Source organism: Pseudophryne corroboree, chromosome 3, assembly GCF_028390025.1.
Source record: "Pseudophryne corroboree isolate aPseCor3 chromosome 3, aPseCor3.hap2, whole genome shotgun sequence".
Lineage (NCBI taxonomy): Eukaryota > Metazoa > Chordata > Amphibia > Anura > Myobatrachidae > Pseudophryne > Pseudophryne corroboree.
In genome coordinates, this window is record NC_086446.1 from 595,666,841 (window position 1) to 595,687,388 (window position 20,548).

General features: G+C 48.5%; 1 protein-coding gene across 2 annotated transcripts in view; it reads right to left on the bottom strand.

Annotated features, from left to right (window-relative positions):
- The window catches only part of NUDT13 (nudix hydrolase 13), a 249,504-nt gene that overhangs the window by 94,800 nt on the left and 134,156 nt on the right, over window positions 1-20,548 (bottom strand). Inside the window, exon 1 of one of the 2 annotated variants that reach the window (XM_063961478.1) lies at window positions 5,993-6,162. The exons of the other annotated variant lie outside the window; for it this stretch is intronic. Coding sequence (XP_063817548.1) covers window positions 5,993-6,069 — 77 coding nt within the window. The 5' untranslated portion in view covers window positions 6,070-6,162. Of the gene's footprint in view, window positions 1-5,992; window positions 6,163-20,548 lie in introns of those variants that run through there. 2 annotated transcript variants of the gene reach the window in all.

Sequence of the window (20,548 nt, forward strand, 5' to 3'; positions counted from 1 at the left end):
CCCCGCCAGCATTTTAGACCCTCAGAAACATGCCCCCAGGGCGCTCCCCCCCAGCGCCCTGCACCCTGCCAGAGACGTTGGTGTGTGGGAGCATGGAGCGCAGCGCTACCGCTGCCGTTACCTTACTGAAGTCGTCACTGAAGTCTTCTTTTCTTCCAATACTCACCGGCTTCTTTCTTCAGGCTTCTGTGAGGGGATTGACGGCGCCGCTCCGGGAACAAGCAGCTAGGCGCACCAAGTGATCAAACCCTCTGGAGCTAATGGTGTCCAGTAGCCGAGAAGCAGAGCCTTTAAACTAAGAAGTAGGTCCTGCTTCTCTCCCCTCACTCCCACGCTGCAGGGAGCCTGTAGCCAGCAGGTCTGCCTGAAAATAACAAACCTAACAAAGTCTTTCAGAGAAACTCAGTAGAGCTCCCCTAGTGTGTGAGCCATCACTCCTGGGCACAAAGTCTAACTGAGGTCTGGAGGAGGGGCATAGAGGGAGGAGCCAGTTCACACCCAGTTTAAGTCTTTATAGTGTGCCCAAGCTCCTGCGGATCCGTCTATACCCCATGGTCCTTTTGGAGTCCCCAGCATCCTCTAGGACGTATGAGAAATTGTATGTGGAAGGAAACTTGACCTTCTTGGAGTCTGAATAATAGATTTTCGCACTAATCGAATTACATGCGTATCTACTTTAGGAGCCACCTCCCTTTTTAAACAATCCCCAGCTGGAAGAGGATAATTGGAATTCCATTTCTTAGGAATTCTAAACTTCTTATTGGGCGTAGCCCAAGCCTCTTCCATAATTTCCGTCAGCTGATCTGACCCTGGAAACTCAGTCTTAACTGTTTTGGGACATTTAAACACAGGTGCCTTGGTTTTTAACACAGGCTCTGCTGAATCCTCTAAGGATAGAATGGCTTTCATTGCTTTAATTAACTCAGCTATACTGAGCTGAGACCTTTTTCCTCCTCTTCGTATGCCGAAGTAGAGTTAATTGAGCTTTCATCTTCCGATGAATCCTCATCTGAATCATGTGTAGCCTGTGAGGGTGAAGACTTACCACTGGTTTATCAGCTTGTTTGTCTTTTGAGTAGCTGCTGCTGGAAGTGATACACCATAGGTGGGGAGTTGCATGTAAGTGTTAATAGTGTAAACTATTCCTGGTACAGGAGTTTGAGGAATTATCCGTTCAGCTATACTGGATAAAGTCTGTGCAAACATAGCCCAAGGTGGATCCATCTGCAGCTGAATCTGCCTTGTATTTTCATTAACCCCTGATGAAAGCTAAAACAATTTGCACACAAACCATCCTGAACCAGATCCTGAGAGGATTATACAGTTTTGCAAGACAAACATGATATGAATGTTGGTGTTGCTGTGAGTGTACCTTCCTCACCTTTGCCGTTCTTAGACATGATAAATAATCATCACTTCCACAGTGTACTACACAATTTGTGACTGTAATCACTTCTTAAAGTGACATACAATCCGACCCTACCCATGCACCAGCATTGAGGATCGGAATAAAAGAAATGACAAAAATATAGTAAAGTTAGCAATCACACTAGTAGTCAGTCACATGTTATACATTAGTATATTAAGCAATATGAGTACATCAGCAACTACAACTACATTTTAAGTATGTAGGGGAACATATTACTGCAGAATGTTTAAACAGATCTAACGTATTCAGACACAATTGCGAAAGAAACAGTAAAAGTATACAGACTCATATGCAATAGGCACTTATCTAACTATTCGTACTCAAAAGGTAGATAGAGACTTTAGTGCTGTATAACCCGTACTCAGTAGAGTGTGATACAGGGAGACTCACCTTGCTTCAAGGACCGATCAATACGTTAGCGAACGCTGAGTGGATCCAGACGCTACTAGTGTACACTGCCGCTCCATGAACCTATAGTGTACACGGACGCTCAGTGAACACGGACGCACCAGTCACAGAGCCACCTATGCTGCGACTGGGTAACCTACGTGTACAGCGTCTGAGACGGAAGCGGGAAACAGTTCATGGTGGGAGACTCGGAGGAAACTGGTCATGAACCGGGGAAGGGGCGACCAAGAGAGCGTCTGACGCCCCACTGTTGACATCAACCCTAGGGATCGCGGCCTCATACTATTCCTGGTGCCTCTGATCCCTGAGGCCTAGTGCTGGTGCACCCAAGGTGGCAGCCGCGTCAGCGACTGTTTGGTGGTCTCCTTCTAAAACAGTGCGGCTGTGTCCGTATTCTCCTTCTAAGCGGAAACGATGCTTTACCTTCTCCCCGTGCTCAGGCCACAGCCTGGTAACGTTTGCTGGACCTGCTTGTATATCAGACACAGACGCCCGCCGAAACAGCACTGTACTCGTGGGTAAGCGTTGTCGTGACCCGGCGGAGAGTTGTTGAAGCGACTCTTTCAAAGGTACGTATAAGACCCTGTTTAGAAAGATCAAAAAAATAAATAGTAAAACTATAAAAATAAAATAAGACATAAGAAAGCTCCAGTCACACCAAACAAATAACTGATTTGCCTGAGCAAGGAGGCGGCGATATATGGACGGGCCCGTTGCATGCTGGGAGGCCGGAAAAGCTTTGACTGATTGGTGCAAATCTGCTGTCGCTTCATCATATCCCATTGTTATCCTGTGAATAACTTGTGGACCCTGCCGGAGAAACAAACGGTTTGATGCACATCATTACCTCAGTCCAAGCTCCCATTAACACACTTGTGTTTGCCTGCAGCACCTGCTGGCTGAAATACTCCTTTCGCACAATAAACAATAAAGAAGGTCTACCCCCCCCCCCCCCAAAACATTACACTACATGCATTTATGGAGCGCTCTCCTCCATCCTAGCCGCTGTGTTCCGCCTGATTGACAGGCAAGGAGCACACAGCCAATCAGGAGAGCGCCATGACGTGGCGCTTCCTGATTGGCTGGCGGGATATCCAGTGACAGTAGTCACGGGGGTCCCGGCATTCAGAAAAAGGGGTTTCATGTGTAAACATGGAACCCCTTTAGTGCGAGGGTTCGGGTTTTGTCGGTTTATTTGTTTATTAACCCCCTGGAAGCTACATGGACTGAAGAGGACTGAACTTCACCGGATAATAGGTGAGTATTTTGGGCATTTTTTAACAGGTCCACCGTGGATTCTACTGGACAAGGGGACCGAGGGGCTACGTGGGACAATAGGTACGTATGTGAGTGTGTAAGTGTGCATGTATGTAAAATAAAGCTTTACTTTCACGGTGTGTGTGTTGTGTTTTTTTGGGGGTATTTTTTTGTAGTATAACTACAGGTACTAGCGGGCCCGTTATTTCCCCGCATGCAGGTACTTCTGGTTCTCCAAGTACCACCTAGCGGGGGAGGCTTGCTGGGACGTGTAGTTCTACCACAAAAAACAATATTCTTTTTTTTAAACAAAGGCTATCAGCCTCTCATCCACCGCCCACGGATGGGGGGGGGACACAGCCTCGGGCTTCACCCCTGGCCCTTGGGTGGCTGGAGGGGGGGACCCCTTGATTTAAGGGGTCCCCACTCCTCCAGAAAACCCCGGCCAGGGGTGACTAGTTGGGGTGGTAATGCCACGGTCGCAGGGACCTATATAAAAGTGACCGCGGCTGTGGCATTATCTCTTTGGCTAGTGGAGCCCGGTGCTGGTTTAAAAAATACGGGGGACCACTACATCTTTTGTTCCCCGTATTTTTTGAACCAGGACCGGACACAGAGCCCGGTGCTGGTTGTGTAAATATCGGGGGACCCCAGTCATTTCCCCCCCTGTATTTTTACAACCAGGGCCGGCTCAAAGAGCCCGAGGCTGGTTATGCTTAGGAGGGGGGACCCCACGCAATATTTTTCTTTGATTTTTAACTCTTAACATCTCATCATGTACACAATGAAGCCCTGCAGGGATCTCACTGATCCGGCCGGGCTTCATTGTGTTATGTCCGGCAGTGTTTTACTAATTACTCCCGTAAAACACTGCCCGACAATATGAATCACATCGACATCGGAAAATACGAAAATAGAAAACTCGGCAGCTTAGTAAATTTGCGTACATGATTTCAAAAAGTTGCCGTAAAATACGTCTGACAGATTAAACACCCACCAAATCGCCTGAAACACGAATCTTAGTAAATAAACCCCTTGTTTGGGGAGGGAGACAAGGAGACACACACTGCTGGTGTGTGGAGGGGGACACGGAGACATACACACTGCTGATGGGGGAGGGGGATATGGAGACATACACACTGGTGGGGGATGGGAACATGGAGACATATACACTGTTGGAGGGGGGAGGGGCACATGGAGACTTACACACTGCTGGTGTGGGGAGGGGGACATAGAGACATATATACAGCTGGTGGGGGGAGGGGAACATGGAGACATACCCACTGTTGGTGGGGCGGGACATGCAGACATACACACAGCTGGTTGGGGATGGGGACAAGTTGACACTCACTGTTGGTGTGTGGAGGGGGACAAGGAGACATACACACTGCTGGTGGGGGAGGGGAACATGGAAACATACATACTGCCAACTGGGGGTCGACGTGTGGAGATACATACTGCTGACTGGGGAGGGACGTGTGGAGATACATACTGCTGACTGGGGGGGATGTGTGGAGATACATACTGCTGACTGGGGGGGATGTGTGGAGATACATACTGCTGCATGGGGAGGGACGTGTGGAGATACATACTGCTGACTGTGGGGGACGTGTGGAGATACATACTGCTGACTGGGGGGGGACATGAGGAGATACATACTGCTGACTGAGAGGGGGTACGGACGTGTGGAGATACATACTGCTGACTGGGGGGGGACATGAGGAGATACATACTGCTGACTGAGAGGGGGTACGGACGTGTGGAGATACATACTGCTGACTAGGGGGGACGTGTGGAGATACATACTGCTGACTGGGGGGGACGTGTGGAGATACATACTGCTGACTGGGGGGGGGGGACGTGTGGAGATACATACCGCTGACTAGGGGGGGATGTGTGGAGAAGATACATACTGCTGACTGGGGGGACATGTTGAGATACATACTGCTGACCGTGGGGGATGTGTGGAGATACATACTGCTGACTGGGGGGGGGGTGGACGTGTGGAGATACATACTGCTGACTGAGGGGGGGACATGTGGGGATATACATACTGCTGACTAGGGGGGACGTGTGGAGATACATACTGCTGAATGGGGGGGGGGCATGAGGAGATACATACTGCTGACTGAGGGGACGACGTGTGGAGATACATACTGCTGACTAGGGGGGGCATGGAGACAAACACAGTGCTGACTGGGGAGGACATGGACATACTGGGGAGGACATATGCAGACTATAAAAAATTGAACTTAAGCATAAGATATAGAAAACATCTAACCAAAATAAATACTGTAGCACAGATTGTTTTCCATGCCCGATTTACAGTACATCAATTTATTTTTCAATTATTTTTAGCAATTTGGTGGACATGCAGAAAGGGTAGTGGACAAGTGGAATAGCCTCCCATCAGAGGTGGTAGAGGCTAAGACTGTAGAGCAATTTAAACATGCTTGGGATAGGCATATGAATATCCTTACAAAGAATTAAGGTTCAAAAAGGGCTGAGATTACCTAAAGGATAAAAAAGGGGCAGACTAGATGGGCCAAGTGGTTCCTATCTGCCGTCAAATTCTATGTTTCTATGATGTACAGGTCCCCCAGTGTCTGTCAGAACGGAGTATACCTTAAAAAAAATTCTAATACGGGCTCTGCCTCCTAATGATTGCGAGTGCATCCAAACATATATATGATCCAAACATGTTAATGAAATAAGCCACGCAGAAGTAGAACATTGTCACTCAAGTCCTACTAGACATTCTGGATCACATGCTCCCTGGCTCACAGTAACTGCTTTTTTAGTATTTCAACTAATAAATTGTGAAAGTTTTTTAAATGGGTTTTGTCACTCCCAAATTGCACCCTCCACCCTTCCAACAAAAGCTGCTTCTTACAGTACCTCGCTGATTGCCCTGCGAGCCATATCACAGGCATCTCACAGCAGTGGAAGCATTCCTCTTCATTCATCTGTGTCATTTATTGGGGGGTGAAATCCTGTCTTGCTGGAGAGTTGCAAGAAAGGTTAAATGTGTGAGGAGCTGGAGGAACAGACTTTCCTGCAGTCATCAGGAGGAGCAGAACAACATGCCGTGTCCTCTCACCAGCACCCCCCCCCCCCCCACTCCTCCCGTGTCGGCGCCCAAAAAACATGCCCTGGCTGCCCCACCTTCGTTATGCCACTGGGCTAGGGAGTTCAGTTTGCTACAAAAAAAAAGCTCACCTCCGCAGTTGCCTGCACTTTTCTGCACAGACAGGTAAATTGCGTCATCGTAGCCCCCCCTCCCCGCCGCTTTTCAATGCCGATAATGTAAGCAATGTATAGCCAGGGCTGGGGCCGCCATGATGCGATCTCGACTCCACACCCATGCCCGCCCCCATTGGACAACCCCGCCTCCTGGTGAGCCAACCTGGCTGCTCCCTCCCGGAGGGAGGATCTAAGGATCTAAAATGTTGGCGTGTATGTTGTACTGCCTCGTGGGAAATCCACCTCTTTAGTCTACGTGTTATTGCTTTTTTACCACCTTTTAAAGCTCCTCCTTTCAGATAATTGTCAGTCTGCACATGCCTCTAAATCATACTATGGGCTAGATGCATCATCGCTTGGACAGTGATAAAATGGAGAGTGAAAAAGTACCAGCCAATCATGTCCTAACTACCATGTCACAGGCTGTGCTTGAAATATGGCAGTTAGGAGCTGATTGGCTGGCACATATTCACTCTCCATTTTATCACTTTCCAAGCAATGATGCATCTGGCCCTGTGCCATGATGGTCTACCGACAGCAATTGCAGATTCACAAACTGACATGCAGGGAGCATTTGCGGATGGGAAATGGGGTGCAGTAACTGAAATGCGTGATCTCTCAACCATTTTCGGGGGGGGGGGGAGGGGGTCTCAGCCTGCGACTGCGAGCCTGTATGCGGCTGCAATGACCTGGCATCTCGCTTCCTGCAGCCATGCTGCGTGACCACAAAAATATAGCTAGAATCTGTTTGGTTGCTATGGGAAGTACCTAACCTAGTCCTCTATAGAGGGGTTGGGAGTTATGAGATTGGCGCATATATTCACACCCTATTGTAATCAGAGCACAGCAGTCCTTGTGGTCTGACAATCAATGGGATTACTCACAGACTCATAATTCCAGGCCAGCCATACCCATCCCAGCATTGCAAATGATACAGTAGTGCTCCCATCTGCTGGCCCACCTCTCCTTCCTTCTTCTCCGGCCTGGATAACAAGACATCGCTCAGAAAAAGGTGACAGAACAGGAATCAGGACTTGAGCCGCTGCAGCATTCATGGCTGGCTGAGAGCAGCAAGTCAGTAAAAAATAACTAAGGGGCTGGGGAAGGGGGAAGGGGGGGTAGTGTGGCATATACATAGAAGACACAGCAAGTCTTTGTGTGGACATACCGTTCCTTATTGCCTACTGTACTCTGTACACTTGTAACATGTTTAATAAAAACATATTTACAAAAAAAAAGAAGACAGTGTGTCACAATGTGAATTGGGGGAATACAGAGTGTGCCATATAAAATTAAGTGGGGCATGCACAATGTGGCATACAATGTGAATTGGCAGCATGTGTAGTGCATGGGAACATTTTCAGTGGCCTCGCATTCTCTCTCAGTTGGTGGCAGGAGTGTTGAAATATACGTTATGGTAAGAACTTACTGTTGATAACGGTATTTCTCCTAAGTCCACAGGTTCCACAGGATAACAATGGGATATGATGGAGCGTCAGCGGATTGGCACCAATCGATCAAAGCTTTCTGGCCTCCCAGGATGCAACGGGCCCGTCCATATATCCTCACCCACTGGCTCAGGCAAATCAGTTGTATTCCAAAGCAGAAGGCAGGAGCATCATGCAGAGCCCTAATCAGGTGCGAAGAACACACATGCACACCCTTCCGAACAAGAATGAAGAGGTTAGTGAGTAAAAGGATCTTCAAATCAGGTGCATCAGGGTGGGATCCCTGTGGAACCTGTGGACTTAGGAGAAATACCGTTATCAATGATAAGTTCTTACCATAACGCATATTTCTCCGCCAGGGTCCACAGGTTATCCACAGGATAACAATGGGATTTCCCAAAGTAGTTTAGAGGTGGGGACGCTCTTGATGTACAGGAGAATCCTTCGCCCCGAATTCAGCATTGTGAGAGGCTAAGGTATTCAAGGCATAATGTCTAAGGAATGTGTATACGGAAGACCACATGACTGCCTTACATACCCGTTCTGTTTAAGCACCACATTGTGCTGCCCAAAAGGACCTACCATACAAGTAGAATGAACAGAGACATTAGCCAGAATAGGGAGATCAGCTTAGAGAATCTGCTTCTGAAATCGTCATCTGAAGCTATCTTTGCCAGCATCTGTTTACCAGCAGGCCATCCTCTCTTGTGAAATCCATACAGGAAAAAAGAATCTGCTTTTCTGATGGCACTGGTACAATCCACGTAGATTCCTATTGCACAGATCACGTTCAGCGATGCATCTCCCGCAGAAGGGTCCGGAACCTGAAAGGCCGGGACAACCCTTTATTCGTTAAGGTGGAACTTAGTCATCACCTTGGGAAGATACCCAGATCTAGCTCTGAGAACTGGTTTATCTGGATAAAAACCTCAGAAATGGGGAACAATATAACAATGACCCCTAAGTCTGATATTCCTCTAGCTGACTCCATAGTCAGTAGAAAATCATTTATGATCCATTTAAATAAGTGGTTCAAAATGAGCAACTTGAAGGGCTTTGAGGACTAACACAAGTCCCACGGCACTATAGGAGGAACAACCAGAAGCTGAATGTGCAGCATACCCTGGTAACAAAAATATGCAAATCCTGTAAGTTGGTCATTTACTTCTGGAACCCTACAGTCAATGCCGACCCTTGCTCTTTCAAGGAAGCCACCTTCCAACCCTTATCCATTCGTGCTTGAAAGAATGTTAAGCCCCCGGAACTCTGAAAGATTTAGGGTCCAACCGTCTTTCACTGCACCCATGAATATAGGCTTGCCATATTTGATGATAAAGGCGAGCTAAGGAAGGTTTCCTTGCTCTGAACACTGTTTGAATCACCTGTTGAAAATATCCTCTTGACTTCAGGATAGAGGCTTCAAAGGCCACGGTGTCAAAAACAGTTGATCCAGATGTCTGTGATAACCAGGACCCTGCGTTAGTAGGTCTGGACGTTGAGGGAGCAGAAGTAGAGCATCCATTGCCATTCTCTGCTGGTCTTCCTGTTTTAACTTTCTCACCAACCTGGGTTATAGGGTAATTAGAGGAAAACTCATCCGTCAGACGAAGGTCCCATCTCACCGATTAGGCATCCACAAAGATCGCCCTGGGGTCTTTTGTTCTTGATCTGTATGTGAGCATTTATGTTGTTCAACCAAGACGCTATGAGATATATCTCTGGTAAGCACCTCTTGTATACTAGAGTCCGGAAGATCTCTGGGTGTAGAGCCCATTCACTTCCCTGAATGGTGTGTCGACTTGAGAAGTCTGCATCCCCGTTTAGGATTCCCGGAATGAGAACGGCGGACAAGGTTGGATGATGAAGTTCTGTCCACTTAGGTATGTGAGTTACCTTCTTCATCACTCTTCGGCTGAGAGTTCCTCCATGATGTTGAGGTACACTACTGCCATCGCATTGTCCGAGCGGAACTGGACTGGTCCTCCCTGAAGACTGTCCCGTGCCTACACCGGTGCCCTGTATATGGCCCGAGGTTCCAACCTTTATTGGTAGACACCTTTTTTCTTTGGGAACACAATCTTCCTAACACTGATCCCCAGTGTCAGAATCTTCCCAATCTGATATCAAAAGGATTTCCCTTTGTCCAGCTGGGATGTCTGTAGCCACCAGGCTAACGACCTTCTTACTATTATCGTAAGTACCATAGTCCATCTTTATTATCTGATGCCATCCATTAATACCTACAACACCTTGTATTCCCAGCTGGTCCCTCCAGGTACCAACCAGGCCAACACTGCTGATCTTCCCCGATCCGATGAGATCCGGGCACATCCAGTGTGGTGTGACTGTAGATTCTAATTGGTAAGAACCAGACGCTGCAGAGACCTACAGTGGAATTGTGCATACTCCCTCCTGTCGATGCAGATACCATCAAACCCATCACCCGCATTGCTGCGTGAATGGATACCGTTTGACTGTGTGGCAAGTCCTGAATCCTATACTGAACCCTGGATATCTTGTTGCGAGGTAAAAATTACTCTCTGTAGACCTGATCCAGTACAGCCCCCAAGTGAGTCATCCGGTGTGACGGAACTGGAGACGATTTTTCCAAGTTATGAGTCACTTGCCTCTGCAAACACGTTATTGTCTATTGCAGATTGTCACGATCCGGGTATCTGGACGCCATTTCTTACCTATCAGATGCCTCCTAAGGCTGGCTCAGCGCTCCAGGACCGGATCCCATCTGTTATCCTGATGTGCACATTCCCGAATCCTCTCCTGTCTCTCTGGACGCAGTCACAGTAACGCCTTATACATCTGGCATGGCGTCTCCCGCGGCCTCCGCCGCCGTCCCTGAGCTTCTGCATTCAGAGTGGCGATTACGTCAGCCGCGGCCTCCGCTGTGTCCGCGTGGTCGGATGTGCATCTGTCAGCCTGGCGTCTCCTGTCTCCGGTGGCCGGCGCCGCCATTACTGTTTTCCAGACCACATGGATTACAATCCAAACTTCCCTCCAAGTGTCTGCATGGGCGCAGCCATCTTGGATTCTGTCAGCTGATCTTTCCTACCAATCCGTTGTCAGTATTATTAATTTGCATAATTGCCTAGCCAATGCCTTCCTTGCTGCAGGTATAAATAGGTTGTACCTGAGCAAGGAAGGCGTCAGTGCTTTGGTTGTCAAACCTAGTTCCAGTTTGTCTCTCTTCTGTGAATGTCTTCCAGGTTCCAGCTCCTGTCTCCAGACTTCTGCTATAGAGACCCGCACCAGCATTCCATCTGCGGTGTAGCCTGACTCTCCGATCCATACTGGACTCACCTGTTTCCAGCTACAACATCACCTGCTTCCAGCTCAGCTTCCAGCAGTGTACAGCTTCTCTTAAAGGGCCGGTGTCCTTTCTGCAGTTTACCACTCTCCACCGGTATTATTATTTCTCCGCTCTCAAATTCTACATTTCATCTACATTGCATCGCTCTCAAGCTTTATTTATTATTTAACTGGTTCCAGCCAGTATCCACTCCGTGCCAACACCTGTCTGGTTCTAACCAGTACCCACAGCAGCATTTTATCTACAGCAGTCCAGCTTTCCCTGGAACACCAGCTGGTACGACCCTGGGCTTTCCTCATTGCTACAGTTGAGCCTGGTAAGGACTTTCCAACTTGCAGATAATAAGAACTGTCTCATACCACCAGAGCTCTGTGGCCCCTGCCACCCTGTAGTACCCAGGAACTGTATTATTATTTCTCTGCTGATTTTTATGTTACTTTTTACTGCTACTGTGATGCATGGAGTTTGTCATAAATAAATATCATTGACTTTTACTCAAGTTGTCGTGGTCACGCCTTCGGGCGGTTTCTCTTCATGTTACTTACATGTCCAGGGGTCTGATACAACCTCCCAGGTTCCGGTACATCTCTGCCCCTACAACTGAAGCTGCCTTCCGTCAGCTCAGGCCCTCAGTTGTGACAGTAAGCACTGACCAAATGAATCCAGCCGGAGACCAGGATCAAGCGGCCAGGCCGATGCAAGAACTGGCAGCCCGACTTGAACATCAGGAGGCTGCACAGGGCCACATCATCCGCTGTCTCCAGGATCTCTCTACTCGGCTGGATGGGATTCAGACAACTCTCCGTGGATCAGGCGCATCTGGGGCGTCAACCACAGTGACTCCAACTATAACCCCACCCACCTTACCCGTTTCTGCTCCACGTCTTCATCTTCCAACGCCAGCAAAATTTGACGGATCTCCAAGATTCTGCAGGGGATTTCTCAACCAGTGTGAGATTCAGTTTGAGCTACAACCTGGCAATTTTCCCAGTGACCGTACAAAAATTGCCTACATCATCTCTCTTCTCAGTGGCTCAGCCCTTGACTGGGCATCACCGTTATGGGAGAGGTCCGACACCCTGCTATCTTCTTACACTGCATTCGTGTCAACATTCAGGCGCATCTTCGACGAGCCAGGCCGGGTAACTTCAGCTTCGTCTGAGATTCTCCGTTTACGCCAGGGATCACATACTGTAGGACAATATCTTATACAGTTCCAGATCCTGGCATCCGAACTGGCATGGAACGACGAGGCCCTGTATGCTGCATTCTGGCATGGTTTATCTGAGTGTATTAAAGACGAGTTAGCTACCAGAGACTTACCCTCCAAGTTAGATGAGCTAATCTCACTTTGTACAAAAGTTGACTTACGTTTCAGAGAGAGAGCAACTGAGCGTGGAAGATCATCTGCTCCAAAATCTTCTGCTCCTCCTCCTCGCCAACTGTCACCAACTACAGATGAGCCCATGCAAATTGGCCGTTCCCGTTTAACTCCTGCTGAGCGCCGAAGACGTCTCTCCGAGTCTCTCTGTCTTTATTGTGCAGCTCCGTCTCACACCATTAATGCTTGTCCCAAACATCCGGGACTCCAGACCCTAGCTCGCCAAGGAGAGGGCCGGCTAGGAGTAATGATCTCCTCTCCATCCCCTCAAGATTGTAATCTCCCAGTCTCGCTTCAAGTTGCTCAACGTTATCAGAACGTCATTGCCCTCCTTGATTCCGGAGCAGCTGGGAACTTTATTACCGAAGCCTATGTTAAACGGTGGTCCCTACCCACCGAGAGACTTCCTTCCTCCTTTTCCTTAACTGCCGTGGATGGCAGTAAAATTTTTGATACAGTTATTGCTCTAAGGACTCTACCAGTTCGTCTGAGAGTGGGAGTTCTTCATTCCGAACTTATTTCACTTTTAGTGATTCCAAGAGCCACACATCCTGTGGTCCTGGGCCTTCCATGGCTCCGTCTTCACAATCCTACAATTGATTGGACGACTACGCAAATCCTGGCATGGGGTCCCTCCTGTGCTGAGACATGTTTGTTTAAAGTGTTGCCTGTCTGTTCTTCCTCCCCCAGGTCGTCTGATGTTCCACCTCCTCCATATCAAGATTTCACGGATGTGTTCAGTAAGGCTTCTGCTGATATCCTTCCTCCTCATAGAGAATGGGACTGCCCGATTGATCTCGTTCCAGGGAAGGTTCCACCTCGAGGCCGAACTTATCCGTTGTCTCTGCCCGAGACGCATTCTATGGAGGAATACATTAAAGAGAACCTAGCAAAGGGGTTCATTCGACCTTCTTCTTCTCCAGCCGGCGCAGGCTTCTTTTTTGTAAAAAAAGAAAGATGGTGGTCTGCGGCCGTGCATCGACTACAGAGGTTTGAACGACATTACCATCAAGAACCGCTATCCTTTACCCCTGATTACTGAGCTCTTTGACAGAGTTAGCGGAGCTACCATCTTTACAAAGCTGGACTTGAGAGGTGCATACAATCTCATCCGGATCCGTGTCAATCATCTCTATTGCAAATTAGAGAAATGCGTCTTTGAAGTCAAGTCCATTCCGTTTCTAGGGTACATTGTGTCCGGTTCCGGACTAGAGATGGATCCTGAGAAACTACAAGCAATCCAGAATTGGCCGGTACCCTTAACCCTCAAAGGGGTCCAGAGGTTCTTAGGGTTCGCCAATTATTACCGAAAGTTTATACGAGACTTTTCCACCATTGTGGCGCCTATTACTGCTTTCACCAAGAAGGGTGCTAACCCGTCCAAGTGGTCTGAAGAAGCCATGCAAGCTTTTCATCTTTTAAAACAGAGGTTCATCTCTGCGCCTGTCCTGAAACAGCCTGACATCGACTCTCCTTTCATCTTAGAGGTGGATGCCTCCTCCGTTGGAGTAGGAGCGGTGTTATCTCAGAGGGCTAAAGATGGCCATTTACATCCTTGCAGTTTCTTCTCACGGAAGTTCTCCCCAGCGGAACGCAACTATGCCATTGGCGACCAGGAGTTGCTAGCCATCAAGCTCGCTCTAGAGGAGTGGAGATATCTGTTGGAGGGAGCTTCTCATTCAATCACCATCCTTACAGACCACAAGAACCTTCTATATCTGAAAGGCGCACAATGTCTCAATCCTCGTCAGGCCAGATGGGCACTTTTCTTTTCCAGGTTCGACTTTAAACTCCAGTTCTGTCCGGGCTCTCAGAATCGCAAGGCCGATGCCCTTTCCCGCTCATGGGAGCAAGAAAATGAGTCAGAGTCTTCAGACAAGCATCCTATTATAAATCCGTTGGCATTCTCCACGGTAGGGATGGACTCTACGCCCCCATCAGGGAAAAGTTTTGTGAAGCCGACACTAAGGAAGAAGCTCATACATTGGGCCCATGCTTCCCGCTTTGCCGGACATACAGGTATCCAAAAAACCCTGGAGTTTATCTCTAGGTCCTATTGGTGGCCAACTCTGAAAAAGGACGTTTTGGAGTTTATTGCATCTTGCCCAAAGTGTGCTCAACATAAAGTATCCCGCCAGTCGCCTGCGGGGCAACTGGTTCCACTATCTGTTCCCCGTCGACCATGGACCCATTTGTCGATGGATTTTATTACAGATTTGCCCATGTGCAACAAGTTCAATACCATCTGGGTGGTAGTTGACCGGTTCACCAAGATGGCACACTTCATTCCTCTCACCTGTCTTCCGTCAGCTTCCAAGTTGGCTCAAGTATTCATACAAGAGATCTTCCGACTCCACGGTCTTCCAGAAGAAATTATCTCAGATCGAGGAGTTCAATTCACAGCCAAATTCTGGCGAAGTTTATGTCAAGTCCTCCAAGTCAAGCTAAAGTTTTCCACGGCTTACCATCCTCAGACCAATGGTCAGACTGAGAGGGTGAATCAGGACTTGGAGTCCTTCCTCCGCATCTATGTGTCCTCCTCTCAAGATGACTGGGTTCAATTACTTCCCTGGGCCGAGTTCTGTCATAACAACCAGTATCATTCTTCATCTTCTTCAACACCATTCTTCACCAACTTTGGATTCCACCCTAAAGTCCCTGAGTTCCAACCGCTTCCATCAACTTCTGTTCCCGCAGTGGATATCACCTTGCATCAGTTTGCCAATATCTGGAAGAGCGTACGATCAGCTCTGCTCAAGGCATCGTTCAGGTACAAGAAGTTTGCGGATAAGAAGCGTCGAGCAGTTCCTGCTCTCAAGGTGGGTGATCGGGTATGGTTATCCACGAAGAATTTGAGGTTGAGAGTTCCCAGTATGAAGTTTGCACCTCGCTTCATCGGTCCTTTTAAAATTGATCAAGTCATCAATCCTGTTGCTTACAGACTCCAGTTGCCTCCCTTCTTAAAAATACCCAGGACATTCCATGTTTCCCTGTTGAAACCGCTAATCTTGAATCGGTTTCATTCCTCACTTCCTCCAACTCCGAAAGTCCAAACTCAACGAGGCGTTGAGTATGAAGTAGCCAAGATCCTGGACTCACGTCACCGTTACGGTCAACTTCAGTATCTTATTGACTGGAAGTGTTATGGCCCTGAGGAACGTTCATGGACCAATGCTTCTGATGTCCATGCTCCTGCCTTGGTCCGGAGATTCCATTCCAAGTTTCCTCAAAAGCCAAAGAAGTGTCCTGGGGCCACTCCTAAAGGGGGGGGTGCTGTCACGATCCGGGTATCTGGACGCCATTTCTTACCTATCAGATGCCTCCTAAGGCTGGCTCAGCGCTCCAGGACCGGATCCCATCTGTTATCCTGATGTGCACATTCCCGAATCCTCTCCTGTCTCTCTGGACGCAGTCACAGTAACGCCTTATACATCTGGCATGGCGTCTCCCGCGGCCTCCGCCGCCGTCCCTGAGCTTCTGCATTCAGAGTGGCGATTACGTCAGCCGCGGCCTCCGCAGTGTCCGCGTGGTCGGATGTGCATCTGTCAGCCTGGCGTCTCCTGTCTCCGGTGGCCGGCGCCGCCATTACTGTTTTCCAGACCACATGGATTACAATCCAAACTTCCCTCCAAGTGTCTGCATGGGCGCAGCCATCTTGGATTCTGTCAGCTGATCTTTCCTACCAATCCGTTGTCAGTATTATTAATTTGCATAATTGCCTAGCCAATGCCTTCCTTGCTGCAGGTATAAATAGGTTGTACCTGAGCAAGGAAGGCATCAGTGCTTTGGTTGTCAAACCTAGTTCCAGTTTGTCTCTCTTCTGTGAATGTCTTCCAGGTTCCAGCTCCTGTCTCCAGACTTCTGCTATAGAGACCCGCACCAGCATTCCATCTGCGGTGTAGCCTGACTCTCCGATCCATACTGGACTCACCTGTTTCCAGCTACAACATCACCTGCTTCCAGCTCAGCTTCCAGCAGTGTACAGCTTCTCTTAAAGGGCCGGTGTCCTTTCTGCAGTTTACCACTCTCCACCGGTATTATTATTTCTCCGCTCTCAAATTCTACATTTCATCTACATTGCATCGCTCTCAAGCTTTATTTATTATTTAACTGGTTCCAGCCAGTATCCACTCCGTGCCAACACCTGTCTGGTTCTAACCAGTACCCACAGCAGCATTTTATCTACAGCAGTCCAGCTTTCCCTGGAACACCAGCTGGTACGACCCTGGGCTTTCCTCATTGCTACAGTTGAGCCTGGTAAGGACTTTCCAACTTGCAGATAATAAGAACTGTCTCATACCACCAGAGCTCTGTGGCCCCTGCCACCCTGTAGTACCCAGGAACTGTATTATTATTTCTCTGCTGATTTTTATGTTACTTTTTACTGCTACTGTGATGCATGGAGTTTGTCATAAATAAATATCATTGACTTTTACTCAAGTTGTCGTGGTCACGCCTTCGGGCGGTTTCTCTTCATGTTACTTACATGTCCAGGGGTCTGATACAACCTCCCAGGTTCCGGTACATCTCTGCCCCTACAACTGAAGCTGCCTTCCGTCAGCTCAGGCCCTCAGTTGTGACAGTAAGCACTGACCAAATGAATCCAGCCGGAGACCAGGATCAAGCGGCCAGGCCGATGCAAGAACTGGCAGCCCGACTTGAACATCAGGAGGCTGCACAGGGCCACATCATCCGCTGTCTCCAGGATCTCTCTACTCGGCTGGATGGGATTCAGACAACTCTCCGTGGATCAGGCGCATCTGGGGCGTCAACCACAGTGACTCCAACTATAACCCCACCCACCTTACCCGTTTCTGCTCCACGTCTTCATCTTCCAACGCCAGCAAAATTTGACGGATCTCCAAGATTCTGCAGGGGATTTCTCAACCAGTGTGAGATTCAGTTTGAGCTACAACCTGGCAATTTTCCCAGTGACCGTACAAAAATTGCCTACATCATCTCTCTTCTCAGTGGCTCAGCCCTTGACTGGGCATCACCGTTATGGGAGAGGTCCGACACCCTGCTATCTTCTTACACTGCATTCGTGTCAACATTCAGGCGCATCTTCGACGAGCCAGGCCGGGTAACTTCAGCTTCGTCTGAGATTCTCCGTTTACGCCAGGGATCACATACTGTAGGACAATATCTTATACAGTTCCAGATCCTGGCATCCGAACTGGCATGGAACGACGAGGCCCTGTATGCTGCATTCTGGCATGGTTTATCTGAGTGTATTAAAGACGAGTTAGCTACCAGAGACTTACCCTCCAAGTTAGATGAGCTAATCTCACTTTGTACAAAAGTTGACTTACGTTTCAGAGAGAGAGCAACTGAGCGTGGAAGATCATCTGCTCCAAAATCTTCTGCTCCTCCTCCTCGCCAACTGTCACCAACTACAGATGAGCCCATGCAAATTGGCCGTTCCCGTTTAACTCCTGCTGAGCGCCGAAGACGTCTCTCCGAGTCTCTCTGTCTTTATTGTGCAGCTCCGTCTCACACCATTAATGCTTGTCCCAAACATCCGGGACTCCAGACCCTAGCTCGCCAAGGAGAGGGCCGGCTAGGAGTAATGATCTCCTCTCCATCCCCTCAAGATTGTAATCTCCCAGTCTCGCTTCAAGTTGCTCAACGTTATCAGAACGTCATTGCCCTCCTTGATTCCGGAGCAGCTGGGAACTTTATTACCGAAGCCTATGTTAAACGGTGGTCCCTACCCACCGAGAGACTTCCTTCCTCCTTTTCCTTAACTGCCGTGGATGGCAGTAAAATTTTTGATACAGTTATTGCTCTAAGGACTCTACCAGTTCGTCTGAGAGTGGGAGTTCTTCATTCCGAACTTATTTCACTTTTAGTGATTCCAAGAGCCACACATCCTGTGGTCCTGGGCCTTCCATGGCTCCGTCTTCACAATCCTACAATTGATTGGACGACTACGCAAATCCTGGCATGGGGTCCCTCCTGTGCTGAGACATGTTTGTTTAAAGTGTTGCCTGTCTGTTCTTCCTCCCCCAGGTCGTCTGATGTTCCACCTCCTCCATATCAAGATTTCACGGATGTGTTCAGTAAGGCTTCTGCTGATATCCTTCCTCCTCATAGAGAATGGGACTGCCCGATTGATCTCGTTCCAGGGAAGGTTCCACCTCGAGGCCGAACTTATCCGTTGTCTCTGCCCGAGACGCATTCTATGGAGGAATACATTAAAGAGAACCTAGCAAAGGGGTTCATTCGACCTTCTTCTTCTCCAGCCGGCGCAGGCTTCTTTTTTGTAAAAAAAGAAAGATGGTGGTCTGCGGCCGTGCATCGACTACAGAGGTTTGAACGACATTACCATCAAGAACCGCTATCCTTTACCCCTGATTACTGAGCTCTTTGACAGAGTTAGCGGAGCTACCATCTTTACAAAGCTGGACTTGAGAGGTGCATACAATCTCATCCGGATCCGTGTCAATCATCTCTATTGCAAATTAGAGAAATGCGTCTTTGAAGTCAAGTCCATTCCGTTTCTAGGGTACATTGTGTCCGGTTCCGGACTAGAGATGGATCCTGAGAAACTACAAGCAATCCAGAATTGGCCGGTACCCTTAACCCTCAAAGGGGTCCAGAGGTTCTTAGGGTTCGCCAATTATTACCGAAAGTTTATACGAGACTTTTCCACCATTGTGGCGCCTATTACTGCTTTCACCAAGAAGGGTGCTAACCCGTCCAAGTGGTCTGAAGAAGCCATGCAAGCTTTTCATCTTTTAAAACAGAGGTTCATCTCTGCGCCTGTCCTGAAACAGCCTGACATCGACTCTCCTTTCATCTTAGAGGTGGATGCCTCCTCCGTTGGAGTAGGAGCGGTGTTATCTCAGAGGGCTAAAGATGGCCATTTACATCCTTGCAGTTTCTTCTCACGGAAGTTCTCCCCAGCGGAACGCAACTATGCCATTGGCGACCAGGAGTTGCTAGCCATCAAGCTCGCTCTAGAGGAGTGGAGATATCTGTTGGAGGGAGCTTCTCATTCAATCACCATCCTTACAGACCACAAGAACCTTCTATATCTGAAAGGCGCACAATGTCTCAATCCTCGTCAGGCCAGATGGGCACTTTTCTTTTCCAGGTTCGACTTTAAACTCCAGTTCTGTCCGGGCTCTCAGAATCGCAAGGCCGATGCCCTTTCCCGCTCATGGGAGCAAGAAAATGAGTCAGAGTCTTCAGACAAGCATCCTATTATAAATCCGTTGGCATTCTCCACGGTAGGGATGGACTCTACGCCCCCATCAGGGAAAAGTTTTGTGAAGCCGACACTAAGGAAGAAGCTCATACATTGGGCCCATGCTTCCCGCTTTGCCGGACATACAGGTATCCAAAAAACCCTGGAGTTTATCTCTAGGTCCTATTGGTGGCCAACTCTGAAAAAGGACGTTTTGGAGTTTATTGCATCTTGCCCAAAGTGTGCTCAACATAAAGTATCCCGCCAGTCGCCTGCGGGGCAACTGGTTCCACTATCTGTTCCCCGTCGACCATGGACCCATTTGTCGATGGATTTTATTACAGATTTGCCCATGTGCAACAAGTTCAATACCATCTGGGTGGTAGTTGACCGGTTCACCAAGATGGCACACTTCATTCCTCTCACCTGTCTTCCGTCAGCTTCCAAGTTGGCTCAAGTATTCATACAAGAGATCTTCCGACTCCACGGTCTTCCAGAAGAAATTATCTCAGATCGAGGAGTTCAATTCACAGCCAAATTCTGGCGAAGTTTATGTCAAGTCCTCCAAGTCAAGCTAAAGTTTTCCACGGCTTACCATCCTCAGACCAATGGTCAGACTGAGAGGGTGAATCAGGACTTGGAGTCCTTCCTCCGCATCTATGTGTCCTCCTCTCAAGATGACTGGGTTCAATTACTTCCCTGGGCCGAGTTCTGTCATAACAACCAGTATCATTCTTCATCTTCTTCAACACCATTCTTCACCAACTTTGGATTCCACCCTAAAGTCCCTGAGTTCCAACCGCTTCCATCAACTTCTGTTCCCGCAGTGGATATCACCTTGCATCAGTTTGCCAATATCTGGAAG